Source organism: Syngnathoides biaculeatus, chromosome 5 (assembly GCF_019802595.1).
Source record: "Syngnathoides biaculeatus isolate LvHL_M chromosome 5, ASM1980259v1, whole genome shotgun sequence".
In the NCBI taxonomy this organism is placed as follows: domain Eukaryota; kingdom Metazoa; phylum Chordata; class Actinopteri; order Syngnathiformes; family Syngnathidae; genus Syngnathoides; species Syngnathoides biaculeatus.
The window spans coordinates 13,165,383-13,187,976 of record NC_084644.1 but is presented as its reverse complement, the minus strand read 5'-3'; the positions used below and the strand labels follow the sequence as shown (position 1 = coordinate 13,187,976).

Sequence of the window (22,594 nt, the reverse complement as noted above, 5' to 3'; positions counted from 1 at the left end):
ACATCAAGGATTAGTTCCTATTTGGACTTTCTCAGGCTCCATTTTCACAACAAACACAGGTGGGTCCCTCTAATTTTTGATGTGTCTGAGCAAACACACTAAGCCCGTGAGCGCCCCCTTTGACCACTGTGAGCAACATCAGACGTATGCACTGTGGTCAATCAGTGTCATCCATTGAAGTTACACAGCTCATTAAAAGGTTCCGATTACATTCCCATCAGAACATCTTTAAGAACAATTTTGTGTTTTTGATAACCTACACTGAAAGTGTCAACAAACAAAAAAATACATTACAATACAAATATATACCAAGCCAGCTATGAACTATAAATATGAAATGTCGCTTCTTTGTTTCATTTTTTTTTAACCCACAATGATGTCCCCGTCTGTTTTTCTTGGTGTAAAACTCAATTATTGCTTGCAGAATATCTTTCGCAATGCATGGTGAAAGCTGAATGATGCTCCCAAACAGTTTTAGGGTTAATGTTATCTTGCCTCCTATATTTAAAATACAGAATTAGCTTTTTGGGCAATGTATCGTCTGTGCTTTCATCCTTGATCAGGCTGTGCCAAGTTGAAATTTTAACATTATACACCATCTCATCCCGTACTTTCTACTTTGGCTTTAGACCAGACCATTTTTACTCCAAAAAAAAAAAAAGAGAAAATGTCATCCAGTTTCACCACTTTTTCTTCTATTATTCACATACCCGGGTGTTTGTAATTATGAGTGTACCCCTTTAAAACGGAGGGGGGCGGTGTCAGGTAAACAAGGAAGTAGTGTGTGTGGCCTGGTGTGGCCGAGCAGCAGCTCTTTGTGAGCGGCAGTGTGCTGCCAGTGTTAAAAAAACACGTCAGGCTGTAGTTCACTGCGCTGGATCTGTTTTACTCTGCGCTGAGTGTGTGCGACAAGTGCGCAAATGTGCAATTGTGCATCTTAGAGGGAACATTGGGTGTGTGTACTGCTACGTGATTTCTCTTCAATGAAATGACTTCGGGACTTACAAAAGTATTAATTGTAGTGCATCACGGCCCAACCGGGGTTCCACGTCTGCTGCTTACCTGGTCTCTGTACTGGTCAGCATGCCTCCTCTCGTCTTCTGCCTGCATCATAACCTCCTTCAATTTCTTCTCAGTCTTTCTCACCAGTTTGTTGGCAATGGCACGCTCCCTAAGAGAAAAAAACAAATGTATTTATTGTAATATCAATGCATGCTACAATATAAATACAATACATATAAATACAATATTTATTTATTTACAAGGGCGGTACTGTTTAGAGCTTTGGCTTCACAAGTCTGAGGACTGGGGTTCAATATTAATATATGTATTTCCAAAACAACGCTACATTTAGAAAAAAAAGACACCTACAAAAATAAGGATGTCAATGAAAAAAGTTTCTTCTCTCACTGTCTCTCTTGTTCCAGCTGCTCCTCCATTGATTCTATCTTGGCCTCCAGGGCGGCGACACTGAGCCGATGTTTCCCCCTGACCGTTCCCTCCAGCTCCTCCAACCGCGTCTTCATGTCCTTGTTGTGCCGCTCCAGCTGCTCGCGTGCTACCTCAGCCTTCTGGGCCAGGGTCCTCTCGCCCTGGAGCTGCACCGTCAGCGTGTCCACCTGAATAACGGGAATGTTTTGTGACTCGATTTTAATAAAGACAATTAGCACACACCCAATACAGTTGATACAATTCTACCCCTGTATCTAGAAGAGAGCTGAAAGGTGCGTGCATGTGTGGAACCGCATCTGCTGTACCTGCAAAGCCATCTTTCTCTGTCTCTCTGAAATAAGCTCAGCATTGGTCTGCTCCTCCTCTAGCTCCTCCTCCAGCTGGCTCACTCGCATCTCTAACCGGCGTTTCTCTTCAAATAGCGCTGTCCTAAACAAACAAATCGTATCAAATAACAAACATCAGACATCAGCTTTATGTCACACATCGAGAGCACAAAGCGATACAGACTTTCCAGAGCTGTTGTTGACGATGTCGTCGGCCATTTCGTCTCTCTCCTGCTGAGCCTGTCTTCTCTGCCGGTCAGATACCGCCAGCTCCTGCACGCACAAAAGGATATTTTTAGCCTAGAACAGTGGTTTTCAAACTAGGGGGGAAACATCTCTAGGGGGGTCCAACGTTATGACACAGGGGGCACGGGGGTACCATGAACGCTTTCCATTATTAATGTACACCCAGCAGGTGAAGCTAATTTTACGACTGAGCACACAAGCCCACACCGGCAACTGAAATGACCGGAGGGATTCAAGATGTTGAATTTTAGCAGAAATAAAATGTTCAGGTTTTTGTTTATTTTTGATGGCTTGGTAAACTCACCAGTGTACTTTTTCAACTGTACAAGTGACCACTGCAGAGATTATTGCAGTTATGTTTGTCATTCATGTCCATGATGATTCTCAAGGAATGTTTGTAAGATAAGCTTATGCATATTTATTGAAATATGTGTGTGCATGTGTGGAGTGTGCTGAAAATAATTTCAAATCCAAAATGGGGGGGCGCTGAAAAAAAGGTTTGGGAACCATTGGCCAAGATTAGTGATTCCCGACCTTTATTGAGCCAAGGCACATATCTTACATTTGAAAACTTTCACAGCACACTAACTACCAAAAAGGTCACAAAAAAGGATACTTAAGTCAATTACCGTATTTTCCGCACTATAAGGCACATCTACTACTTTCTTTCAGCTTGTCCCGTTAGGGATGGCCACAGCGTGTCATCTCAGATTTTCTTAAAAGCCGACGGTGCGCCTTATAATCCAATGCGCCTCATATATGGATCAATATTGAGCCTTTTGTGCAGCTCCATCTAATGGATGAATAACATCTGTAGCATCTATTCTAAGCACCTAATAATGCGGTCCGCCTTATATATGAAAAAATGTTTTAAAATAGACCAATCATTAAAGATGCGCCTTATAATGCGGTGCGCCGTAGAGTGGGGAAAATACGGTAATTGACTTTCTGTCATCGAATAGAAGAGCATTTATTTGTTCTGTCTGTCTGCATATGCCACTACCGTAGATAAATGGGCAGAGATACATTATTTGCTGTAAATAAATATAATTTTGACGAAGTGAGGGAAATTTGATCATTTCCCACAGCAGACCAGAAGAGCTCTCATGGTGGATTAATGGCCACGGCACATTGGTTTGGAATCACTGGCCCAGAAGCTTTTACAACACAGTAAAGAATTATTTCTAAATATATCACTTACCTCAGTAAGCTGCAGGACTTCTGCCTCCAGGGTTTGGATTTTCTTATCGTTGTCTTTGGACTGTGTGATAACCTCGTCTCGAGTAATCTTGGCCTCATCCAACTCTCGAAGTGCCTCTTTGAGTTGACTCTAGGATAAACACAAAGATTTTTATTACCACCTGCATGTTGGCCGGAGGCGGCTTTGGTGTGTGCGATCGTACCTGCAGCTTCCGCAGATGCTTGACAGCCTCCTCCTTGCTGCGGCTGGACGTTTCCACCTGAGCTTCAGAATCCTGTAGCTCGGCTTCGAGTTGCTTCTTGGTCAGGACGGCCTGCGAGCGTTGGCTGCGCTCTTCCTCCAGCTGGATCTCCAGCTCACGTACCTGGCAAAACAAGGGAAGACCTGGTCAAATCTAGGAGCCCGGACTGATCATACGGCCCTGAAAAAAACCCATCCAATTTCAATTTTTGGTGGGATAACTCATTTACAAAAATGGTCCAAGGAAAACTGCCACAACTCACTCAAAACTGTCTGAATAACGGGTTAGGCAGTTACCAGTCAACCAACATTACACTCTCATTCATTAACACCCATGTCAGTCACCAGGTCAGGTCCTACCTTTTGTGGGCATTCACAATCAATGAGGATGGCAACCCCAGTGGACATAAGTAGGACCCGAATTTTCAATCATTTTTAATCCAATTAGATTTAGGAACTATGAGGCAGATGTACACTTTTAAAAATGTATCTATATAAATGCGATTGACTGACAGTGTACTGGTACATTTGTCTGACTTTGTTGCGGGGAACACGGGTTCCGTTCCCATTCAGTAAAGGTGTAAACGTGAGTTTGAATGGTTGTCGTCTGTCTCTATGTGTGCCCTGTGACTGGCTGGCAACGAGTTAAGGGTGTAGTCCACCTGTTTCCCAAAGGCTTAAGTATCCTGGAACTCTAAACTGGACAAGTGGTGGAGAGAATGGATGGATAGATATTTGGAAGCATGAACAAAACCTGAACGTTGAATATTATCTTTTAGTGGCACTACGGTAACATCGTGTATTAAAAAACAAAATGACAAAAAAACATAATAGATATTTGAAGTTCCTATGAGCGTTTTGTCATGGTACCTTTCGCCATTTACCAGAATCAGGAAGAAGTACTATTGACTGCTGTTGCTGAATGTGAAAGTAGGTTGCACATATACTTTGCATTTATACTGTATTAACACAATAGACAGTTTTTGCTCTTTGCTTGCCATCCCTACCTGCTTGCTGAGCGCCCTCCTCTTTTCCTCGCCCTTCTCCTCACTGCTGCTGATCTCCCTCTCAAACTGAGCCTTGAGTGCCTGCAGGGTGACTTCAAGCCTCAGCCTTGAGTTTTCTGCCTCCGTCAGTTCCTCCTCGAGCTCCAGTGTCTGAGAACGCAGTCTTTCGGCTTCCGCCTCAAGAGCCCTGCGGTTCCTCTCCAGCTCGTGGACCTGGATGCCGGAAAAGAGGTCGTCATTGATGGCTCAGACAAATGGAGAATAAAGAAAGTGAAGCCTTACGTTCTTGCCCACATCATCTTGCTGGTTGACTAGCTGTTCCATTTCAAGGCGAAGCTGCTTGTTCGACCTGTCCAGGTCGTCCCTCTGGTCCTGGGCCTCCTACACAAAACATGGGTCATGGTCATCACAATGCAGTAGAGTTTAGGCCTAAGAGATATCCTAATAATTGCAGGAATTTTCATACAATTGTGTGATATAGTAATATATCATATATATAATATATAATTCCCGGCCTACAGAGCGCACCTGGTTATAAGCCTCACCCAGTACATTTGTAAAGGAAATACCATTTGGTACATACATAGGCCGCAGCTGTGTAAAAGCCGCAAGTGCCCACATTGAAACCGACATTGAAATACGAGATATTTACAAAGAAAGACGGTACACAGAGGGTTTATCGCTAGCGCCTCCGTGCTAAAACTAACACTAGCGGCGCCGCGTTAACAGTACTGGTTAAAAAAAAACATACTGGTAAATATCACTGAGACACGGCAGTAACACGCTCGCGCAGCGCTAACAGGGCCGGACCGGTAAAAGTTACTTCCTCGGCACATATATTCCACCGGTCTCACTCTTACCTTTTCCGCTCGAGCGCCGCCTTGCGGCCGTTACAAAAAAAAAATGGAAAAATTAGCCCCATTAGCACATAAGCCGCAGGGTTGAAATCGTGTGAAAAAAGTTGTGTCTTATAGGCCGGAAATTATGGTATTCCAGTGTGACCTGCAATATGCAGGAATAGAATGATTTCAAATCCAAAGTGATGGAATACTGCCATCTACAGGAATGTGTTAGTTATTACAGTAGTTGGAAACACTACTCCACATCTTTTCCTTAGAAAATGTGCGCTTGACAGTACGTATTATGTTACTAGCGTTTTGCCGTTTCTCACAGAGCAGGAAGAATACATCCCTGTGGGAATTGTTGTATCCTGTTCCTCTGTGTGTTAAAGTGGCAGTTATTTAAAGTTTTATGATTATCATTAGCGTGTCAATACTGTTTCCCATTATGTGTTACCATTAGGTTAGTGGACTTCTATTAGACGAAATGATATACAGTACAACTTAAACTGGGAGTAACAAGAAGAATGGGAGGAAAAACTGTGAGCTCTTTTGAGTTTTTAAAATTTCTGCATACATTTCCCATTGTAGTCTGAGCTACATCTACAGCAAATCACGAGAATGTTCACTACATTGTGTAGTGCGCTTTTGGAGTCCTGGTTACTGAATACTGAACGAAGCAACAGAGCTGAACTTTCTCTAGTTATAGACGATCTGTCTTTGATTTGCCTTTTGAGGTACTTCAACCTTTCCAGCTGTGTACAAGTTTGCATATAAAGTCATGACTTCAACATAATTGATATGCTATGTAATAACCTTATTTGAGCTATTCATACCAGACATAATAAAAGTACCTGTAGAGCTCTGGACAAGGCAAGATAGCGCGTCTCTTTCTCTCGACTGTCAGCTTCCGCTCGGTCCTTCTCCTCAGCCAGACGAGTGCTCACTGCCTTCTCCTCAGCCAAACACTGAGGGGAAGGAGGGAAAGTTCAGTACTGGATCTAGAATGGCATCTGTGTGGGTATTTCGGGAGTCTGCTCTGACCTGGTCAAACTTCTTTTGTCTCTTTTCAAGAGCCGTGCAGTTTTGCCTCTCTCGCTGCAGGGCCAGAGTCATGTCTTCAATCTCCTCTCTGAGGCGCTCCCGCTGCCTCTCCACACGCTCCTTCTCCTCCTCCCGCTGTTTCTCCCTCTGGACAGTAGCGTCAAGCTCTCTCTGCAGCTTCCTGCGGGCCTCCTCGCCTGTCTCCACCGCCGTGTTCACCTCCTCCGACTGCTTGCGCATGTCCGCCAGCTTTTTAGTCACAGCAAAGGAAGTGCAAGTGTCAGAAATTAAAAACGAACTATCTAATTGAATCAATTATAAGAATCTAATCAGGGTCATTAGATGTTTTTCTAAGGTCACGGTAAAGTAATTTTTTCACAGAACTGTACAGTCGCAAATTGTTAAAACTGACAAAGTGTATCAACAAGTGTTTGAATGACGACAAAAGAGTTTGCGTATAACGTGTATAAAAGAGTCAACGTGAATTATTTGATGACGTTGGAAGAGCAGATGCTAGTAAGACTAACCGCTATTGTAATCCATCCATCCATCCATCCATCCATCCATCCATCCATCCATCCATCCATCCATCCATCCATCCATCCATCCATCCATCCATCCATCCATCCATCCATCCATCCAACCAACTATTGTAATCCATCCATCCATCCATCCATCATCCATCCATCCATCCATCCAACCAACTATTGTATCCATCCATCCATCCATCCATCCATCCATCCAACCAACCAACCAACCAACCATTATCTACCGCTTTTCCAGGCTGGGTCGCAGAGGAAGTAGTTTGAGCAGGGATACCCAGAATTCTCTTTCCCCAGCCACTTCTTCCAACTCTTCTGGAGGGATCCCGAGGTCTTCCCAAGCCAGCCGAGACACATAGTCTCTCCAGCGAGTCCTGGGTCGTCCTCGGGGTCTCTTTCCAGTGGGACATGCCCGGAACACCTCACCAGGGAGGCGTCCGAGAGGCATCCGAATCAGATGCCCCAGCCACCTCATCTGACACCTCTCAATGCGGAGGAGTAGCGGCTCGACACTGAGCCCCTCCCGGATGACCGAGCTTCTCACCCTATCTCTAAGGGAGAACCCGGACACCCTGCGGAGGAAACTCATTTCGGCTGCTCGTATGCGGGATCTTGTTCTTTCGGTCACGACCCACAGCTCATGCTCACAGGTGAGGGTAGGGATGTAGATCGACTGGTAAATTGAGAGCTATTCTAATCCACAGGTCTTTTATTATCATAGTGTTTGACCAGCATAGACATATGGAGACTTCACTGCCATGCTGGTCGGAGTCTGTGCTGTTCCAAAGAGCATTATAGCTCAGTGACAGCAGACGAGCGAGTCCAAACTCCACTGCAACTTGGTCGATTAGAAGACAAGAAGCAAAAACAACGTGATTAAGGATTCACGGACTTCAAGCGGTAAATGTCGATGCAGAATATTAAAGTTGACTTGTTGCTTAGTTCACTAATTGACTCGTCACCAAATCGTCTCAACCCCTAGTTCACAGAAGAAAATATGAGCATCTTTGTGAATTTAAATATCATACAAAAGTTTAATACAAAATGTGAAATTTGTATTATTGTATTGTATTGTATTATTATTAATGAATTATTACATACAGGGGGGCGGGGTGCAGAATCAGAAGCCCAATTCCTACCTCATTTACAGCATCTATTAAAATATTGATTTTTTTTAGATTTCTTGAGATTAATTTTGGTGTTTTATTAGCTGTAAGCTATAATCATCAAAATACGGTGCTTTTTTATTTTTTATTTAACACTTAAAAATGGGGGTCAATTGCATTGCAATTCATTTCAAAAGAGAAAATTCATTTAAAACACAAGTAAGTCAAGTTACAAGTTTGGTCACACAACAAATTTTACTCATCGGTCAAAGAACAGTGGCCCGGTGACCAAATGGTTATTGGCTCACAGTTCTAAGGACCGGGGGTTCAAATCCCAGCCCTACCTGTGTGGAGTTTGCATGTTCTCTCATCCTCGTGTGCGTTTTCTCCAGGTACTCTGATTTCCCGCCAGATCCCCAAAACATGCAGCGTAGGTTAAGTGAAGACTCGAAATTGCCCGTAGGTGAGAATGTGAGTGTAAATGGTTGTTTGGTTGTTTGTGTCCATAGCAGGAAAACTGCTTCAAGAGCCCAATTTGATGCCTGAGGATCAGTTTAGATCTGAGCTAACGGGTCCAAGTGTCTGGTGGGCGTGGCCTACCTGCTGACTGTGAGTCTGGATCTGCCGGGTCAACTCCCTGGATTTCTCTTCTTCTTCCTCCAGCCTCTCCATCAACCCATTCCTCTCATCTTCCAGCGCTCGAACCCTGGCGGCTAAAGCCAACTTCTGACGGGTCTCCTCTTGTAGGGATTCCTGGAGGGTGGATTTGAAAAGATTGGGTAGGTTTTGTGTGTGTGTAGGGTGGGGTGGTGTGGGGGGGGGGGAAATAATATGTCCTCCAGTAAAAATGTGTATCTTACCTGCAAGTCACGTAGCTGGCTCTCGAGACTACTCACTTCTTTAGATAGGCGTAGGGATTTGCTGTCAAAGGAGGACAAATTGCTGGAAAGAGACTCTATTTCATTCTGGAAGAAGACAGAAGGAATTAAAATATTTGATGTCCCACTAAGTATTGTACAGAGGTGACTTGAATGAAAGCTCCGTCTTTTCCCACCTGCAGCTTCTGCACTCGCTCCTCTCTCTCCTCTTTCTCTTGTTCGGCCTGACTGAGGCGGACAGTGACCTCCTGCAGCTGATTTTCAGCCCTTTTACGTCCTCGGTCGCTTTCTGTACGGCTAGCCTGGAGGCTCTTCAGCTCCATGCTCAAGCTCTGCTTCTCTTCCTCAAGGACCAATCTGGTCTTCTCTAAAGATTGACGCGCCTAAACGACAACAATGATGTCAACATTGTGTGTAGATTGAGCCTCTGCTTTATGGTGGTTCGTTTTTCTAGCTTTCAATGTATCATTTTCAGGCAACAATTTTACATGTTACAGGCATGGCCAAATGTGTCTTTAGTGTAGTCCCAAGTTGTTCTGCAACATGGCAGGCAGCACTGAGGTCTCCTGGAAGACATACTTTGTAATAGAAGAAGAGCAAGAAGAGGCTGAGAAGGTCTCAACTAAACCAGTCAAAATGGTTGTTACCACAGAGCACAGAGAATATGAGTATTTTTTTAGTAATGTGCTGAAATGAAAATTATTGGCCAAAAGGCGAAACCCAGAAAGAAAATACTATGAGAACTGCCAAGTTGTAGAAATTTACATTCCGAATAATTTAAATTACGTCAATAATAATACCGGGGGACCTTTATTGCAATATATTATGAAAAAATAATTTTGTATGTCATTCAATTTCACAATATAATGTTCAATTTCACAATATAATCATTACTTTGTGATTTTTTAATTAACTTTGGCTTCAATATGTTATTTTAATGTATTAATCGGATCAAATTTGGAATGTGGATGCATTTGCAACCCAATGTCTTCTCTTGCATGGACTTTTTGAATATCCTTTCACTACTGCTACTGAAATGATGCAATTTCCCCCAAATTATTTATTATACTAATGCACTTTATTTTTTATTTATTTATGATTACATTTATGGGTACATTTTCTCAAAGTTTCTTAAAGTGCCAGTGGTGTACTCATTCATTTAGGGTTTCTGATGTCTGTGCTTGTGTAGCTATCTAGCGTTATCACATATTTCAGTATTTTTCTCAACAAACACATGCTAATTTCCCTGCTATTTAAAGTTGTCTAATCTTTGCGATAACACAATTCCAGCCAGACATATGCAACAAGTTTACTGTACCACACAATTATTTTGGTGTCTTGTTTAGTCTTTCCACCAGCTTTCTGTTTAATTCTCTATTATATCTTGTTTTATAGAACTGGTGAGTGTCATATCAACATCTTGAACCAAACCCTTTGTCTCATATATCAGAAAATCTTTGTTCCCTCAGTGTGTAATGAAAGTGATTACAGACACTAAGGACACTAAGGACGACTTAAGATGTGTGTTTTACTAAGTTTAAATATCTTTAAAGAATGTCTGAGGTGAAAAAAAAAAGACATGGTTTCTATACAGCAGATGGGTCTGGACTTCCCCACGATAAACTGGGGCTCACTGTATATGCATGCATCTCATGGGCTGTTTCTTTTTCCTACCCTCTTGCTGTTGTCCAGCTGCTCTTGAAGGTTGTCTATGGCAGCGCTGTGCTTGACTCTTAGCTCCGACAACTGGACTTCGTGTCGACGTGTCTCATCTTCAATGCAACGCTGGAGGTCGTTTACCTCAGCCTCCCGACGAGACCTGCACAAAGAGCAAAAGGTTTCCATTTATGTTTGTATATGTGCCTCTTCTTAGCAAACCTGATGACTGATATGATAAACATCATAGATCTTTTCTGATCTTCAGTCTTATCTCATTCTGACCTAGTAATAATCATTCTTGACTTTTTCACCCATCTAAGCAAAGCCTCCATTTGAACACATAGCGTTAGCAATATCGATCCCCTTTGCACACTGTCTTGATTTTTCAATTTTGGATTTAGCACAATATTTTAAGAGAGCCTTAAATTAGCAGGCTCCCGCGCAGTTGAGTGATTTAGTTGCATTTTATCGTCCTCTTAAGTCACTGGGGTCTGCTGTTCTGTTATTGCTCTGTTGCACATCACCTGAGCTCCTGCTGTGCAGCGGTGGTGTCAAGGGTGTCCTCCAGCTCCGTCCTCAAAGCCTCTAGCTCCTCCCCAAGGTCTCGCCTCTGCTTCTCCGCCCTCTCTCGCATGCCTCGCTCGTTCTCCACTTCCTCTTTGAGCTCAGACACTTGCGACATGGCCTCCCTCAGCGACCTCTGAGCTTCTGTACGCCGTGTACTCTCCTCCTCCAACCTTTCCCACAGAAAGTCATCAAGTGACTGAGAATCTACTTTGGCATTTTTTTTCTCCATTGCCGTATTTTTATTGTTCCTCACCGATTCTGCAGAGTTGTTATTTCTTTTTCCTTCTGGGACAGACTCCCCTTAAGCTCGCCAGATACGAGACCCAGGTCAGACAACTGCTCTTGCGCCTCGATTGCCTCGGTCTCCATCTTCCTCTTCCACTTCTCCTGCTCCAAACGCCCTTGCTCCTCACGCTTCAGACGATCTGAACCATACAGATGCACATCACACGGCATTCTAATAAAAGACAGCTGGAATTGCATGTCAGATAATACATGGGCTTTGCTATAGATACACCAATGCACTCCCAGCCTAGAGTACTCTACTACTAAAGCATACATTTAAGCAAAAAATAACTACATTTATTAAATTATTTTATTATATAAAGTATTTAAAGTATACTATGAAGTTTATTATCAGGAAAAACAAAAAAATGCTTTAAAAAGCCCAATTTTTAACACATCATTTTTCCATACATTGTAATAGGAAACATTGATTCGGGTTTTGAACAATTCACTTTTCAAACCATTTTCTGGAACGGATTGTGGTCGAGAACAAGGGCATCCCTGTATAGGAGGCCATCTTTCTTTTATCATCCTCGCAGAACTCAGCCAAGCACTACACTGACTTGCACTACTCATGAAACTAAAGGCCCCAGTTATTAATTGATGGACAGAGACAGAAAGAGACAGCGATAGATAGATAGATAGATAGATAGATAGATAGATAGATAGATATAGATAGATAGATAGATAGATAGATAGATAGATAGATAGATAGATAGATAGATAGATAGATAGATAGATAGATAGATAGATAGATAGATAGATAGATAGGACATCATTGATCCAAACAAACAAAAATGTTTTCTTTTCCTTGCAGAGTGGGAGAAGTGGCAACCCCTACCCCACCCGATGACATGTCGTCGGGGAGATGACGCATGACGCCCCCGCCCCCGCCTCCCCTCACACACAATTATCTTCCAAACGGGAAACTCCATTCCCTCCACTACCCCACCCCTCATACATCGACCAATTGTTGGTGGACTTGCAGAAACGATCCATGGCGGAAAAAAGCTAGGGGACCACTCACTGCTCTACATAACACATGTACACAAGTTTCACCTTCAAGGTCGGCGATAATGGCTTCCTGTTTGTTCTTTAGTTTGTTCAAGCTTTTGCTCTTCTCCTCCTCTTCGGTAAGGTGGTCTGTCACCTCGCTCAGACGCTCCTCCAGAAGCTTCTTCTCCTGCACAACACCACACAATCGACAGGATCGGCACAAATGTTTGAACGGACAGCAAGCTTTCCATACAACGCCAACCTTGCCAAGGCGATCTCTCTGCTCCCCTGCACCTAGGAGGTCACTCTCTAGACTTTTGACTTTTGTCTCCAAGGAAACCTTCTCTAGCAGAAGGCGCTGTCTGGCACCTTCTTCCTCTTCTAGCTGCTCCTCCAGGTCCTAGAAGGAGAAAAAGAGCCCCAGTAACCCCTGTTTTTAATTCAAGACGCACTCAGAAGAATACATTGTAACGTCTTCGGCCTACAATGAATTGAAAATGTGTTGCAATTTTTTGGCCTTTCACACCTGAATATTCTGCTGCATTTTCTTCTTCTCATTGCTCATCTGCACCCCCCTCTCTTCCTCCTCCTCCAAGCGGCTCTCCAGCTCAGTGAGCACATCTTCTAGCTCCTGCTTGCGACTGGCCAGTCTGGACCGCATCTCTTCGGCTTCTGCAAAGAGCTCTGCTTCGGCTTGCAGTTGGTCAGCCAACACTGCCTTCTCTTCTACCAGCTAGTAGATGAAGAAGAGGGGAGATAGTGACCTGAGTGAGTGATGTTTGTGAGGAGGCTGTGATCAAAGACAACAATCAAGTTGAGGTTTACTCACCTGAATGTGTTTCTTGTCCAGGTCGGTGAATTCCTGCTCCATTCGGGTAAGTCTTTCTTTGACCTTCACCAACTCTGACTCTCTGATTTGGATCTCCTCATCTTGCCGGGTCACCTGTAGCAGCGGCTTCACCTGCCAAGTACACATCAAGAGTCAGGTTCATTTTCAACTTCATGAACTTTTAGGACCGACTTGGGACTTTTATGTGCCACAGCAGATGAGTGTGTTGTGTAACATTTAGTGTCCCATGGGAAATTATCCAATTTCACTTAAATGGTCAGACAATTATTGTTTATTTTCTACAAATTCTGTATTTTTGCTCCTCTATCTATACTGGCAACTTATAGTAATAAGTAGAAAATCCTTATTTTTTGACGTGTGTAATTAATTTGTTATATGATCTAGTTACTTGTATGTAAAACCCTTTTCCAAATTGTTTTTTCCAACAAATGCACATTGTACATATTTTTTTTCCCAAATTTTCCTCTATTCCCCCCAAATTTAGTTTTTAATTTTATAATTATTTCTTGATAATTATTAGTAGTTTTGATTTTAATTTATTATTTATAACTTTTAATTTTTACATTTTAATTTTTAAATGTAAAATTTAGTATGTAATTGTATAAAAAGATAATTAAAAGAGACCAATATTCTATAGTATAATTACTGCACATGCTATAATATTAATGTACTGAATTGGATGTCTGCCTTTAAGGGGTGTGGGCTTGTGAGTGACATCTGGGATCTTAGTGAAGTCTTTAAAAATTATGACTATCCTTGTAAAGACAATGTATTTTTTTCATTAAACTAGAGCAAGTGCTCGTATTGCTGTCAGCAGTTTTTTTTGGAGTTCCTTCCAACCAACGGTGTCAAAGTAAACCAAATTTTTAACCAAGTCAGAAGTTGTCTTCATCTATCAATAACCTTTGCAAAACAATAGTAAGTTATAATTACAGGAATCACTTCCAGGCCATAAATGTAAAAAACAAACGAAACCCCCCACCCCCAGCACACACACACACAAAAACAATGAAAAAACTATGAAACAAACAGTAACTAAGGGAGTGCTGCATCAAAGCTACCGTCAAGGTGCTCAAAATTTAGTGATAACTATAGAGATTAAAAACTATCCATTATTTGTACCTTTGTGAAAAGCCGCCACCACTGCCAGTTCTTGAGTATGAGGTAAGCATGACAGTTCCTCTGCATCACCCTGAGAGCGCTTAGCTGCTGCTGTTTCTTTGTAAATGCTCTGAGAGGAGAGCAAAATTACACGTCAACACATTTGGCAACAAGCAGATAAAGATTGTAAAATAAAAGTTTTAGCACCCCCACCCCCCTCCCACACACACATAAAATAGTCGTGTTTAGATTTAACAAAAATTTCAAATATAAAATGAACGCTGAATATTTTTAGATTTGAGTTAGGATGACTTATTCTTCATAAATGAACTCAATGCTCGCTCAGAAATGGAGTGACATGCTCGTTCAAATATTCTTCCAGATTACTGGCAATGTGAATGAACTGAATTTTCCTGTTTGATGGTTCCTAATTATCCCCCTTACTCCATTATTCATGTCATTCGTAGCATTCCAAAGGCCATACGCCAAATTCCTGTCCAGGATTATCTGCTTCCCACGTCACTGATGAGGATTGTCAAGAAGTTCAAATATTCCCGTCGGCTTTGTACGTCACAGTTCTCCTTTATAATATTTTTCAACTTGAACTGTCAGGCTAATCCTTTGTCTAATAAGCCAACAGTCACCAGTCAGTTGGAAATCAAGCAATAAGGGGAGTAAAATTGAGCAACGTGCACCGTTGCAAAGCATTGTTTACCATTTTGTTTCAATACTGTTTCTGTGACCCGAATGAAGAATCATCATAAAACCAAGGTACGCTCCAAACCATAATTAGTGGCATACCGTTCCACCCCTAGCAATTAAACTGTACATGTATGCGGTCTCACCACGACTATTACGTGACCTGTGATGAAACCATTGATGTTTTTCCTTACTTGCGTGCGAGGTAACCCCTAGCCGCACTCTGGAAGCGAATGATGGTGTCGGTGATCTTTAAGTCTCGCTCCTCCTCCAGGTGAGCCAGCACGCCGGCTCTGAAGAATACTTTGCTTTGACCCACACGGAAAAGATTGGGATCGAGGTCCAAAGCTTTGATCTGAGCAGGAAAAATAGAAGTTAAAATCACCATCTGGAATACTGACAGTATGTATCTGGTACACATGAATCATAAAAGGGATCTGCTTACATTAGTACATTTAATAAAAAGCATCTCAGGTGAGTAGGATGTAGATTTTTTTTGTTTGTTTCACCATCTCTTTTGATAAATAAATTCCAAACTGCTCCATCTGATGTACATGCATGTGGGGTGGGATGTTTCAATGAAATTTTGTATCGTATTGATTGATTGATCATGATTTTCACGCATTACATCATTCAGTATATCAAAATATTTAAGTGTTTTAATCTGATTCTGCTTTTTGGGACGCTCTACTAAGAAAACCCAAGTACCCTCTTGCGGGCAGCATAAGATTTTTGGGTTGAGATTATAAACTAGTAAAATTATCATATAATTTAACCATAAATGAAAAAGAAGTGTTATTTCCTTGATCGTGGCCTGTTAGGAGACCTTTATCTCAATAAGGCAAAAAATTACCACCCTGCCCATGAATGGGTTAAAATGTGGATTAAAAAAAGAGTTGAAGGTCTGGATAGCACAAAAAAACACCCACTACTGGTGGAAAAACTACTACCTACCATGAGTTCTGACGCCTGTTTTCCGTCCATGAAGGTGCGAGGAATAGCATTAGGAGTCAGAATCTCATACCTACAGGATACATTTGAGTTAGTGTGTGGTTAAGCAGATGTAAGCTGCATGTGTATGAGAGACAAGTTGCTGATATACAAATACTGTATTAACAACTAATATGACCACACTTACCTCTGTCTGAACTCCTGGAACGGAATGCGATTCGGGAAGCCTTGTCGGCAGATACGGATGCCTTCCAGGACCCCGTTGCATCTCAGCTGGTCCAAAACTAATTGCGGTTCAAGTTTGCCAGCCTAAAAAGGACAAGAGAAGCCGGTAAGAAAATATAAGTTCAATGTTTTCATTGTATGTTTCGGTAAAATAGTTTAACACCTGTGAATGGCAGATTTAAAAATGAAGTGGAGGATCAGCAATCGGAATGTTGTTGAGGAATCAATCAATAATGTTTCATTGTAAAAAAAAAAATCATCAATGGATTGATGACAAAATTCTGTTATTTTTTTCATAGCTTTGCTACTGACAAAGTTCATTTTTTAGCAATGTAAGATTGAACTGTAAATCATAATATAAAAACTGGGATTTCTTAAAATGAAAATGGAATGTAATTTATATAAACCAAAATAATGTTTTTTTTTTTTATTTCAGTATGCCACTCTTGTATTTTATTTAGTATAGTAAGATTTGAATTAATGCATTAAAAGATTAATTGATCAATCATAACAAAATTGTTTTTTTGTTGGTGATAGAACTGTTTCATGACTCCAATAATAAAAAATTGAAACCTTCTCTTTTTTTAATCACTGCAATTTGTAACACTCTCTGTAATGCATGGATCACGACACCCTTATTTACCATTTTTTTTTACTAGTGTACGAATTATAATGGTCACACGGCAGACGACTGGTTAGCACATCTGCCTCACAGTTCCAAAGACCACGGTTCAAATCCTGGCCCCCCCATGTGTGCAGTTCACATGTTGTCCTTGTGCCTGCAAAGGTTTTCACCAGGTACTCCGGTTTACTCACACATCCAAAAAACATGCGCGGAAGATTAAATGAAGACTCTAAATTGCCTGTATGTGTGAATCTAAGTTTTGTTTATCTGTGCCCCGTGATTGGCTGGGGAGCGGTTCAGGATCTAGCCTGAAAATAGCTGGGACAGGCTACAGTGAGGATAAGCGGTACATGAATGGCTGTATCAGATTGACAAACATCGATCCTTTGCAAGAGGCTGCTATAAGTTTTTTTTTTTTTTTCTTTGGGTGAGGGGATACTAGATGTTATAATTTTTGTGCTGTCTCACCCTCTTCTCGTGGTTGGGAATGATGCAGCGTAGAAAATTGGGATTGGTGTTCCTCAACGTGGCCATCAGCTTAGACAGAGACTCTTTGTAGAGCTGGCCCACGGTCCTGAACATTCCCTTCTTGGTCTTCAGTCCCGATGAGCCGAACGCTAGAGTCCCGCTGTTCTCACCCGATGACGAGACCTGGTCCAGACATATAATGCGGTCCACTGGATGGAAAGAGAGAAGACTTAAGACATTTTTCATGCTGACGATGATTTATAACCTGTTACCAAGCACTCTAAAAAGTGTGTTATTAAATGTACAGACACAGCATTTCCCACAAATAGTGGCCAGGGAATAGTGTATTCGAACTTCGCAAATGAACCTATTCATGTTTTTCCGATGGAACATATCCCATAGTATGCACTGAAAAAATTAAATTGCGTATTTTGTGCTTTTTTTCCCCCTGAAATGCTCAAAGATGCCACAATATGAGGCCAAAGCCCTCTTTAAATACAATAGTAGTACTGTACAGTAATTGATGTCATGGATGTATGCTGATGAGATACTGTATATCTTGACTGACAACCTTTGTATGTTGGGGGAGGAGTAAGTTTAGCCTGGGTTGTTAGTGGAAGTTAAGGAGATGCATCCGAGCATGGGCATGTACATGTGTAATTGGAATGCTTTATTTTCCCCTGAAATCAAACCATCTGTAAGCAATTTATTTATAAGGGTAAAACTGTTATGAGTTTGAGATAATATTCAACAGCTTTGTAATTTAACCAGGTAACACAATTGAAAATAATTTTTCATTTACAGTGCTGACTATGAGGCAATCTCAGGGGTCAGTAGCCAGAATTCAAAGTGACAATGGACTGGAATGAGTTGCTAACAGAGGTGACGCCAGCTCCGAGTGTGAGTGTTTTCAAATTCAGATTAAAAATTCTTCTTTTTTGTTTTTTTACAGCCAACTGTTTTGGGATCCTAGCTTTTGGGATGTTTCCAGTGTCAACTATTAATACAGGAAAATTCTATAAATTTTTTTGGGAGGACGTCAACTACTCTAGGTTTTTCGCTATTTGCTGCAGGACTCTCGTCTCATGCAAGGAATTACTGGATTACAATTACTGTGAAATGTAAGAGGACTTTAACCCATTATAAATATGACTATGAAAAGCATATACATTGACAAACAGGACAGCACTACTGTCACAAAACTTAAAATCATCATAGGGAACTCATTTGCACATGAATTCTTCTGCTTTCGTAGGTGCTGTGGTTTTGGTTAGCAACAGCAATCAAATGGCTTCAGCAGTTGACCATTTTCGCAATGCAGTCAATGAACGTTTTTCCTGATGTGTAGGAGGTATATATTTTAGAGAGGCTTTTGTAGATGAAATACATTGGTGTATAATACAGTGGGGGCCACCATTTGAAGAAATACAGTAAATATGGAGATGCAGAAATATTGCTTTACAGCCAGTACTATTTGTAGATGTGATCTGACTGAAAAAGATGCTCGTTTTCTACACATTACTGGTTTTAAACAATGGTGCCAAATGAAGAAAAACATAATGGCTGAGATTAGCATATAGTTTAAATGTTAGCACGCCAATATTTTGCATCTCATTCAGGATCACAATGACGTTTTCTCTGGTCTGTGTTGTAACTGCAGCTTCATTAGGCATGATCCCGAATGTTGGTTTGATGTGTACAGTGACGACTAGCATGCTGCTATCCTCACACAAAATGGAGCTGAGTTGCTTCCTTAATTATGGTAAACGGTACATCACATAGGCACGTCAGCTAAAAGCAGCTCTAATACACTACTGACACAAGAACGAGACAAGGGCAGACAGAAACAACATGAGTAGAGGGGAGGGGTTCATGCAGGACACAAACAGTGGTGCAGAGAAACCTACTGTCGGAGCCATTTGCCTGCAGTGTGGTATAGGAGTCAAAGAAGTAGACACGAGGTAGAGTTTGAATATCTGAGGAGGGATGCAGGAAAGCAAAGAAGGAAAGAGAAGTCCAAACAAGGGGTGAATAAAGAATCCGGAAAGATATTGCATCAACACAGCAGAAAAGAGGAGGACAGTTGAACGTATGGTTCATGACAAAAAAAACCTGAGAAAATAGTTAATTTAGCTCTGCTGGTTATATCTGAGGGCTTTGAGGAGAAAAGGATACATATATTATTGTTTATTAACACAGGGTGAATGCATGAAAAAGACATGAGGGCATTGATCTCACCCTCCTTCCACAGCTCAGAGACAAAATGGTCGGACGACTGGTGAAGAAGAGATGCCACGTTGTCGTTCAGGGGATCCATGTTCTTCACCAACCAGTCATTGGCCTTGTAGTCAACCTGATGGTGCATAATCAAGAAAAAAAGAGCTAAGACGCAGTTCCGTCGTTGTGACCTTTTCTTTTTTGATGTTGATGGACACCTTGCCAGCATAGTGGATAATGGAAAAGTCGGCCTCGCCACGCGGTTGCTTGGATTTGAAGAATTTGGGATGGCTGCCTTGCTGACTCGTCAGCTTTTCAACAAATGATTGGTCTGTAGCTCGAGGGAACCAGCACTCTTCGTCCAGCAGGGCCAACACACCAGGTGGGTTAGCCTAGCCAAGACAAGACCACCCCAAATTATGTTCAAGGGGGCATGATGTGGAAAATTTACTTTTTAGTGACTTGTATGCAAGTAACTGTATTTCTGAAGACCCTGCACAGACCTAGGAACGGTTTTAAATTATGGAAAGATGAATACAACACCTTATATCCAACATCTGAATCAATGCAATGGATCCCGTTTGTTCCCATCAAGGTGTACATACCGGCCTTTCAATGAGATCAATGCACGGCTGCAAGTCGAGGCCAAAGTCGATGAAGTTCCACTCGATGCCCTCCCGCTGGTACTCCTCCTGCTCCAGGATGAACATGGTGTGGTTGAAGAGCTGCTGCAGCTTCTCGTTGGTGTAGTTGATGCACAGCTGCTCAAAGGAGTTAAGCTGCAGAGGAGACAAAGTGTCATGGGATCCTTTAAAGACAAAATATAACCTTCCATTTACGCAACCGCCATTGAGATAAAAGTACTTGTACTTAAATGACGCAGCCTTTGGAGGACTTATCTCAACCTGAGCAGCTTTTCTGATCATTCCGGTAGTGTTTATACGCACAGAGCACAAACAGAGCAGACCAATCCAGTAATGCATTCGAAGTTCTTCCTTGTGATAAGAGTGAGCCAATCATATGGTTCACTTAGCCCAGCTTTTGGGTGGAGCGAGTGGATGTTTGTAATTGAGGCAACCATAGGAAGCTTATAATACACTATTTCTTGTTTTTTCACCACACCGGAATTCCAAAAATTAACACCAATATACAATGATTCTTACTTGAGTCAGGTATAAATTGTTGTTGTTGGTTTAAAGTGTTCTGTGATGAAGTTTGTAATTGTATGTTACAGATTTCAAATCAATGTCCCCCATTGAAATTAATTGAAATGGTACTAATCTGTTCCAGTCCCTCCAAAAGCATTTTTGTGGGATGTGTTTTTAATAAAGAAAAACATCACTGTACAGTATACAAACTTTATAAAAGACAATGTAAAGATCCTAAACTGGACCTGTTGTGTATAATTTAATATCCCCTGCAGTACATAAAAACCCACCTGGAAGATCTCGAATCCAGCGATGTCTAGGATGCCGATGAAAGAGGCTCCTTGCCTCTGTCTACGGTCCAGAGCTCTGTTGATCCTGTGCACTAGCCACCTGAACAGGCGCTCGTATGTGGCCTTGGCCAGGGCCTCCACGGCAAAGTCAGCCTGGAGGGGAAAAAAAACAAGAATGGGGTGGGGATATTCAAAATGTGCTCAATTTAGCCTTTCTAAAGTCTGTAGAGGCCAATTCAGAATGTTTGTAAAAGAACAAGCACAAGTGTACTCACTAACAGCTATTATGCAAAGCAGAATCACAATTTTTAGCCATCAGCGAATATTTTACTTTTCACCACCAGGAAGAAGATGTCTTGGTGAACTGTCGTCTTACCTGTTCTTTTGTTTGGGCCTTCTGCACGTACTCCCGACCAACTTTGATTCTCGGAGTGAGGATGGCACGGGTAAACTCCAGCACATTGATGCCCAGCAGGTGGCACAGTTTCTGAGCCGCCGTGTTGTCGGGCATGGATGCCTGATCGTGGTTCTTCTCCTTTGTAAAAGAAATGTTCCCAAACTGGAGCACAGCGGAGATCACCCTCAGCATGGCTGAGAAGAAGAATGAACCAAAGTTCAGACAAGCTCATTCAAAGCAGATAAACGACTTGCATAAAGCTCAACTTACACATCAGCTCATCTGGGTTGAAGCCCATTATGGCCATGGAGTCCATCGTCTGGGTGAAGTTCTCTGCATCACTCTGACCAGGAACTGTTATGGTACCCCCACTGAGAAAGCGGTATTCGTCGGCCGTTCCCAAAAGTAGATCCGCTGTGGACGAAAAAAAACGGGTTGAGATATAGTAAGTTGAACCAGTGGTGAGTCAGAAGCATTGCACAACATTTACAACATAAATTGTTAAATGTGTTCCATGAAATTGGATTTGTCGTGTTTTTCTTTCCTGGATTGCTTCTAGTACATGTGAACATTAGATATAGATTTCAGCCTCTGTTGCCATGTCAATATAATCACCACACGAGCTTTAGAATCAGCTGTCTGATGTAATTTAAAATATATTATCTATGAGACTGAAGGCATAGGTACCAAATACAGGGCTCAACATTGAGTCCGAAACATTACTAACACCAGAATATCTTTACTTTTATGTTTTTTTTTCATCACAATAGAAATAGTAGAGCTTGCCCCCACATTTAGTTGCTTCAGAAGCTCCATGCAACATCTGGTAAAAGATGTGGAATGTCCTCTCATCTTTGGCCTGACGGGTGGCCCGGGACTTTTCCAGGAGGTCTTGAGTTTATGAGTCAAGGATATTCACACGCTGATATCATGTAAGCAGGGAAGGAAGAAGTGACGAATATAGCCTCTTTTACACAAAGCCCCAAAACCAGAAAGGAAATCAGAACCGTAAATCAGCCTCAACCTTGACTTATGGGTACCGTGGGGGGGAGATAAGGACCCGCCGAGTATTGATGCCCATCATAATTGGATTGTAAACCCCCCAAAAATCTTGAACAAGCAGAGATAAATCCCAAATAAATGTTTTCAGGGTTGACTCACCTAACAAAAAGAAAAAAAATAACTTTTTTTTTAATTTGAAAAAAAAAAGCATAAAAATATCAGAAGGGCTTGTG

The 22,594-nt window shown here is 41.8% G+C and overlaps 1 protein-coding gene and 1 long non-coding RNA gene across 5 annotated transcripts in view; one reads left to right on the top strand and one right to left on the bottom strand.

The window, feature by feature from the left end:
* myh14 (myosin, heavy chain 14, non-muscle) overlaps positions 1-22,594 on the bottom strand; it is a 49,261-nt gene that overhangs the window by 4,349 nt on the left and 22,318 nt on the right. For all 4 annotated transcript variants that reach the window (XM_061821076.1, XM_061821078.1, XM_061821074.1 and 1 more), the window contains 32 exons: positions 22,152-22,250; positions 21,630-21,773; positions 21,339-21,553; positions 20,963-21,115; positions 20,130-20,303; positions 19,743-19,916; positions 19,546-19,660; positions 17,308-17,516; positions 16,177-16,298; positions 15,993-16,062; positions 15,233-15,393; positions 14,361-14,469; positions 13,218-13,349; positions 12,915-13,121; positions 12,651-12,788; positions 12,452-12,575; positions 11,361-11,532; positions 11,065-11,277; positions 10,556-10,700; positions 9,058-9,264; positions 8,864-8,968; positions 8,604-8,756; positions 6,356-6,604; positions 6,166-6,279; positions 4,755-4,853; positions 4,473-4,685; positions 3,428-3,589; positions 3,226-3,354; positions 1,963-2,051; positions 1,758-1,881; positions 1,411-1,619; positions 1,063-1,171 (listed from right to left, as the gene is read on the bottom strand). In XM_061821076.1, coding sequence (XP_061677060.1) covers positions 1,063-1,171; positions 1,411-1,619; positions 1,758-1,881; positions 1,963-2,051; positions 3,226-3,354; positions 3,428-3,589; positions 4,473-4,685; positions 4,755-4,853; positions 6,166-6,279; positions 6,356-6,604; positions 8,604-8,756; positions 8,864-8,968; positions 9,058-9,264; positions 10,556-10,700; positions 11,065-11,277; positions 11,361-11,532; positions 12,452-12,575; positions 12,651-12,788; positions 12,915-13,121; positions 13,218-13,349; positions 14,361-14,469; positions 15,233-15,393; positions 15,993-16,062; positions 16,177-16,298; positions 17,308-17,516; positions 19,546-19,660; positions 19,743-19,916; positions 20,130-20,303; positions 20,963-21,115; positions 21,339-21,553; positions 21,630-21,773; positions 22,152-22,250 — 4,838 coding nt within the window. The remainder of the gene's footprint in view (positions 1-1,062; positions 1,172-1,410; positions 1,620-1,757; positions 1,882-1,962; positions 2,052-3,225; positions 3,355-3,427; positions 3,590-4,472; positions 4,686-4,754; positions 4,854-6,165; positions 6,280-6,355; positions 6,605-8,603; positions 8,757-8,863; positions 8,969-9,057; positions 9,265-10,555; positions 10,701-11,064; positions 11,278-11,360; positions 11,533-12,451; positions 12,576-12,650; positions 12,789-12,914; positions 13,122-13,217; positions 13,350-14,360; positions 14,470-15,232; positions 15,394-15,992; positions 16,063-16,176; positions 16,299-17,307; positions 17,517-19,545; positions 19,661-19,742; positions 19,917-20,129; positions 20,304-20,962; positions 21,116-21,338; positions 21,554-21,629; positions 21,774-22,151; positions 22,251-22,594) is intronic.
* LOC133501369 (uncharacterized) lies at positions 12,722-13,375 on the top strand. The gene is made up of 3 exons (XR_009795164.1): positions 12,722-12,855; positions 12,985-13,156; positions 13,239-13,375. It is a non-coding gene; the product is annotated as an uncharacterized LOC133501369 (long non-coding RNA).